Here is a 7,181-nt window from a genome sequence, read left to right as displayed (position 1 = left end):
ATATAGAGTTCTGCCCTATAGCCTATGCGATTTTTAACCCTGAGTAGCGGGTATTAGATGAGGGAATACTAGCAGAGCAGTTTAATTGTGGAACAAGTATGCACCTTTGAGTTCTCGTGGTGAGGCGCAAATGAAATATGATGGAATCAGGAGTCTTTGCTGGTGCATCAACATAATCCTTAATTTTCTTAATGCAAAGGTGCATACTATGACGTTTATATAAGAAAAGGACGTTAGAACGAGGGAGCTAATCAGTCTTAGGTAGGCCTGTGCGAGGTTTGGTTTGGTTTTAACTCCAACTTGAAACCAAAACCAAATTAATCGATTTGGGTGGATTTCAACTCAAACCAATCCATTCTAACTCTTAAACCCCGGTTTGGTTAGTTGGTTTGGACTTTTAGTCCAAATTGAATTAAAAAAAAAAAAATGTCCAAGTTTTGGGCCCAATTAGATTACAAGAACTAAAATAGTTAAATAACTTTATATTACAAAAATTATTGATTAACAGATAAAATGAAGTTAATAGAGGCAAATCAACAGAAAATTTAAGAATTTTGTTGCTATTTTATGCATTATGTAGTCTGATTGTCTAAGTAAGGAAAAAAAGCTAATTATAATATAATGAGCTTGTGACAGAAAATTTTCAATACTATTACTTATCAACAATATCATAGATTGCAGGGAATCATGATATAGTTATAATATTAGGGCTTATCTTTTTATTTTTCTTAAAGAAAAAGATAATCATGTAAGTGAGTTGGATTGGTTCAGTTAACAAACGGTTTAAGGCTTCAAACCATGACCGAACCAACCCATCATGGTTTTGTTTAAAAGAAAACCAAACAAATCAATTACCTGTGTCAAACCGACCTAAATTTACCTGAGTCGGTTCGGTTTGATTGGTTTGATGGGTTTTTTAGGCTTTTTTTTTTTTTTTTGGGCCCAGGCTTAGTCTTGGGAAATAAGAGAAAAAGGATAAGAGTCAGATTCTACTTGCCGCTAAAGCCCTCACCCTAGGGACAGGGAAAAGAGTCATAACTGAAGAAAGAATATATTTTCACATGGCATTGGAGGTATGTAAACATCTATTTCATGCTGTTTCTCTTTATCAAAGACCCTATCATAAGGTCATAGTGTAATTTTACACTTATTTAGGCCATCGGAAGTGGACATTTATGAGTACTTTTATAGAATTGATGCATAATTTTGTTTTTGTATTGCTTCTTTTAGGAGAAACTCGATATTGGGCAACTTTGGTAGAAAAGGAGCATAAATTGATGAAAATGACTTAAAATGTGAATATTATAAATGATTGGGGACCAAAGTGTCAAGTTTGAAAGATGAAGGACTTCATATGCTATTAGAAAGGGACTTGAACTATATGCAAGGATGTCAACGAGTCAAGTGAAGCCGGTTCACGAGTCAAAACTCGAAGCTCGAGCTCTGCTCGAGTAAAAATGTTTCAAGCTTTTTTCGGCTTGAGCCGAGATGACTCTTTTTTTCTCTCTTTCTAAATATAACGGGCAGCTACAGTTAAGGCAGCTACTGTAGCTGCCTGTTAAAGCATCTATATAGCTAGCAACTAAATTTTTTTTCTTTTTTTCTTTTTAAGTTTTGTAGTTTTTTTCTTATTTATTTACTTATTTATTTATTTAGGCTTGACTCGTTAGGACCGAAAATAACCTGTGTGACTTGATGAATCACACGAGTTGGCTCGGGCTAGAGCCGATGCTCAATATGGGGCTTGGTTCAAGCCACAAGTCAGGTCGGCTTGAGTTTTTCCGGGTCAAGCCACGGAGCGCCCTAATCGACGAGCCAAATTGAAACTTCTAACTATATGAAAAAGTGAATCAATTCACCAAGATGTTACCGACAAAATCGCCCTAATATGCTGTTAACTAATGATGCAAGAATAAATGTAACCTTCATGAACTTTCTCCATTTTGCTCTTTTCTGTTGGGGCTATTGACGTGCATAAGTTAGCCTATGTATTGTCCCAGATATTTTATAATTAATTAACATGGGATTGATCAACTTTCAAGTCGTCTTGTCCACCACATTATGGGATGGAAATAGTTTTTTAGGAAAAAGTTTGAGTATGTCTGGGTTAAACAAATCAAACCATTAAAATTATGATATAAAACCCGGTGGGATTAAATTAGATTTTTAATAGATATTAATAAAATTTTATGAAACATATGATTGAAAATTATGGATTTCATGAAATATGTGGTTATAATTAATTAGTTTCAACTTAAATTAAGATTTAAATTATAATCCCTACCAAACAGAAGATAGTTTATTGAGTTATTACATATGATATAGTAGTTTGAAAATCCACAGATTTAGAAATTCAGCAAAGAATATGGCCATTTGCTTATCTTAATTCACATACATAAAAAAGTTTGCCTCTTGCCAGTTAAAATCCTTAGGGCAAGGAGCATGGCAATTTGCTTATCTTAATTCACATACATAGTTACTTTATTATATATATTTAACACCGATTTCGAAAAATTAACCCTTTTCTTCCTATAGAAACCCATTTCTTGCAACTAAATCATCCATTCCAAATCCCTTAATCTTTAACAGAATCAGCACAAGTTGTCAAGATTAAGGTTTTAAGAAATGGCTACCAATAGTATAACATCAGTTGTCCTCTTTATAGTCCTAAATCTTCTCCTTTTCACTCTTACTAGTGCATGTGGCACTTGCCAACGAAAGCCTAAATTAAACCCGAAGCCAAGCCCCAGCCCCAGAAAGAGCACTTGCCCTAGGGGTGCCTTAAAATTAGGGGTATGCGCTAATCTTCTAGGTGGATTGCTTGGTGTTACCATTGGGACACCACCAAAAACTCCATGCTGCTCCCTTATCCAAGGCCTCGCCGACCTGGAGGCGGCAGTCTGCCTTTGCACTGCCATTAAAGCCAATGTTTTGGGCATTAACCTCAATGTTCCTCTTTCCCTTAGCTTGCTTCTTAATGTCTGCTCCAAGAAGGTTCCGCCAGGCTTACTCTTCTGTCCACAGTCCTATGAGTTTGTACTATTAAGATTATTGCATTCTTGTGCTTTGTTATCTTCTGGTTCCCTCATTAACAAATAATAAAAAAGAAAAGAAAAGAAAATATTGTTCTTGTGTGAGTGATTTTATATCTTCAGAGATTGTCTTTTTAACTGAGGGCTGCTCGTAGCTTGTATTTTCATATATCCATTTTTCATTTTATTATCGAATATATTGTCAACTAGAATCTAAAATTGTAATATATCTCTCTCAAGCTTATTTGATAGGGGTTAGAATTTTCTCAATTATAAAATTCGACTTGCTGCTGGGACTCTTCGCATTTTGATTTCTTTTAGAATCCTTGATGGATGGTGTTACATCTCATCACATGTGGCTCCACGTGGCCAACCTATTGTAGCTTTTGGCCCGCCTAGGACAACTCATGTGGCATTGTGGTAGAGGCCCCTAGGCCTGTACGAAATGACCAGAGTTAACGCCTCAACCAAGGCTCAATATCTCTGAGGCCGAAGTGCACTAGTTGAGGCAGTTCACATCGAGGCCCATGAACCGAGGCTATGGCTTCTGAGGTGCCTTCACTATCACTTTCCCCAAGAGATTTGTTACTTCACAAGTATCTTTTTTGAATGATTGATGTGACATCTATTATAGAGTTTAAGTGTCAAGTCTTATTAAAGAAAACGACGATTTTGCCACTTAATAAATGTAAAGTGGGTTAATAAGTCAAAAGTGATGCCTAATATTAGATGTATGGATTGTGGAGATGAGGCCACGTGTGCTCCCATCCGATGGCCATAATTCACTTTGCACCACTATAAATGCTCCCCATGTCACCATTATGAATGAATAACTAGAGTAAATATAAACAATTCACTTTGTTTTATTCTCTTACAAATACAACTAAGTTTACATATCATTCATCGATCACGATTAGTAATTATTGTACAATCGTTATGTAAATATATCGTCGGATTTCAAACTTTGTCATATCGCGCCTTAGAGGCACTCCCATGCCCTCTCGCAGATAGTTCTCGACGGTTGTTGTGTGGGTCCAGTATCAGTTGTTCACATGGCCCCAACCAAAAACGAGGTCAACAGATAGTTATACACAGAAGCAGCATGATAAAATTTTATAGACCTTGTATACAATGTCTACATATAAAATCAAAACAACAAAAAAGAAGAAGAACAAAAAAAATGCTTTACCCGGTTCTTCATTATCTACCCAATGGTAGATAGATAGTTTCAATGACGTCATTTATTCATACTAGTATCTGTATATATCATTTACACAAACACAATATGAGTATAAAGAAAATATGGGTTATCTTAAAAAGGTTGAACCCCAACCTTAGGGGCCCCCACCGACCCTGCCCTGGGCCATCGTGGAGGAGGTAAATCGCAGGATGTGCCTCCCAGGAGCCAGGGTGGAGAGCACATGGATAGGCCAAGGCTGTTAACCCATATGGTAACTCCCGCTTGCAACAAAGCCAATTCCACCTTGCGGGGAATCGAACTCTGCACACTGCCGCGCTGAGCCCTATCCGCCCTCCCCTTTGCCACTGGGAGATATGCCCTGGGGGTGAAAATATGGGTTATCTTGTTGTAGTAGACTGGTGTTGTAATGTGATTCAAATTCTAGTGGGTATAAGAGTTGTATTAGAAGTGGTCTAGGAAAGATCAAAATTATGGATCGGGAAGAAAAGTTGTTATAATTTCACTAGACTATCGCTAGCTGGCTGCTTGAGCGACACAAACAGAATTTTCAATAGAAAGTTCTCCCCTGCCAGTCGCTCGACGTCGCTTGAGCGACAATGTTTCCCGACATTTCACGTTTTGACACATTTTTGACTTTTATTCATCTACAACTTGATGTCTAAAGTTTTATATATATAAAATCATGGCTTATATTGACAGAATATGATTTATACAACATTTTAAGAGTCTTAGATTTTAGTTGAGAACATCGAGATCTTGTTTTAAACACAATTGCTATTGATTATAGTGAATTTCTTCTTCTCCGTCCGTGATTTTTTCCCGTCTTGAGTTTCCATGGAAATCTTTGTGTTCTTTATTTTGTTCTTGTTTACTTTATTATTGTCATAATCTTTCGAGCAAATTCACAACAAGTGGTATCAGAGCAAATGTCGATTATTCTGTATGGCCACGATGAAGTTTGATATTCTGTTACTAGATTGAAACACGAGATTTACTTTATGGCAAGTGAAGATGCGAGCATTTCTCTCACGGATAAATTCAGGGGAAGCTTTGTTGGCTTTGATAAGATGCCTTCAACCTGGATACAGAAAGAAAAGCAGCATAGGGATCGAAAAGTCCAAACCCATATTCATCTACATTTATCAAATCAAATTCTTCAAGATGTCCTCAAGGAGAATAGTGTCGCTACGTTGTAGTTGAAGTTGGAGCAACTTTGTATGACAAAGAGTTTGACAAGCAAGTTACACTTGAAACATAGCTTTTACTCTCATCGGATATCCGAAGGTGTGTCATTAGATGATCACTTAACTATGTTCAAAGAAATTGTGGCCGATTTAGAGACGTTGAAAGTTAAGTATGATGAGGAGCACTTCGTATTTATGTTGTTGTGTTCTCTACTGCCATCATATTTGACTTGTAGATATACTATTCTCTATAATCGAAATACTCTCATTTTGGAAGAGGCTATGATGCTTCATTATCTAAGGAGAAGATGATGCATCTTGTTGGAGGTCTTAGGAGATAGGAGGACGGCCTTGTTGTTCTTGGGAGAAATTAGAATAGAAATTCTGATAAAAGTTTGAGGAGTTGATCGAAATTCAGACATGCAGAAAAAATGTGTCATTACTGTAAGAAGAAGGGACATATCAAGGTTGATTGCGATTCTTTGAAAAACAGGAATAAGGCTATTGGTGCTACTGAAAAAGAAAAGCAACATGTTAACTCAACAGAGGCTGATGTTGTGGAAGATGGACAACGTGCAATCTCAACTTAGTAAGGAGTTTGAGATGAATATTTGGGTGCAATAAAAAGGATTGTTGGTAAGAAAATATTGAGGGATAAAAAGGCTAGCAGATTGTATTTGAGTCGGAAGGGATACATTGAGAGGATGCTTCAAAGGTTCAATATGCTGAATGCTAAGGCCATGGGTTGTGTCCTCAATTAGATGAAGACATTAATTACATGTCACGGGCTCCTTATTCTAGTGCAGTTAATTCACTTATGTATACTCGGGTTTGTATAAGATCAGATTTGATACATGCATTCAGTGTAGTTAGTATGTATATGGCAAATCCTAGCAATGAACATTGGAAAGTAGTGCACTGGATCTTCAGATACTTGAGGGACTGTACAAATGCTTGCTTGCATTTTTGTAGAAATACAGCTGGAATTATTGGATGTGTGGATTCAGATTATGTAGAGGATCTTGATAAAAGGAGATAACTTACATGGTATATGTTTGCCACTGGAGGTTGTGCTATCAGTTGGAAAACTACTTTGCAAAATACAGTTGCTTTGCCTACAATAGAGGAAGAATATATGGTCATTACAGAGGCATGTAAGGAAGTTATGTGGTTGAGAGGATTAATTGGTAAAACCAGTAAAGACTTGTAGAAATCTATAGTATATTGTGATAGCTAGAGTGTTATTTTCCTGACTAAGGATCAAATGTTCAATGAAAGGACTAAGAATATTGATGTAAGATATCATTTTGTGCATGAATTAATTGCTCGTGATGATATTGTAGTGAGTAAGGTTGATATCAAGAATAATCTTGCAGATATGATGACAAAACCACTTCCCATATCTAAGTTTAAGTATTGCTCGAACTTAGTTGGTATTTGTCACCGATTTAGTCCATTGGAGCTTATTTGGAAGAGGTGGAGTAGTGTTTATTTTGGAGTTTTTTGTATTTGAGGTGGAAATTTGTTGTAATATGACCAATATTCTAGTGGGTATAGGAGTCATATTTGAAGTGGTCTTGGAAAGATCAAAATTATGGACCGGAAAGAGAAGTCGTCGCATTTTCACTAACCCTCCGCTCAAGTGACACCAACAGATTTTTGAACAGAAAATTTTCGCCCGCTTGTCGCTCGACGCCGCTCGAGTGACAGTGTATCACGAGGTTTTGCATTTTAACGCATTTTGGACTCCTACTCATCTATAAT

General features: G+C 36.7%; 1 protein-coding gene across 1 annotated transcript in view; it reads left to right on the top strand.

Annotated features, from left to right (window-relative positions):
- The first annotated feature begins 2,625 nt into the window (after positions 1-2,625).
- The window catches only part of LOC111374283 (14 kDa proline-rich protein DC2.15-like), a 9,154-nt gene continuing 4,598 nt past the window's right edge, over positions 2,626-7,181 (top strand). Inside the window, exon 1 of the mRNA XM_022996940.1 lies at positions 2,626-2,994. Within this exon, the coding sequence (XP_022852708.1) occupies positions 2,626-2,994 (369 nt within the window). The remainder of the gene's footprint in view (positions 2,995-7,181) is intronic.

The sequence above is a fragment of the Olea europaea genome, unplaced genomic scaffold, assembly GCF_002742605.1.
Source record: "Olea europaea var. sylvestris unplaced genomic scaffold, O_europaea_v1 scaffold1229, whole genome shotgun sequence".
Lineage (NCBI taxonomy): Eukaryota > Viridiplantae > Streptophyta > Magnoliopsida > Lamiales > Oleaceae > Olea > Olea europaea.
This window is presented reverse-complemented; position numbering and strand designations above follow the sequence as displayed.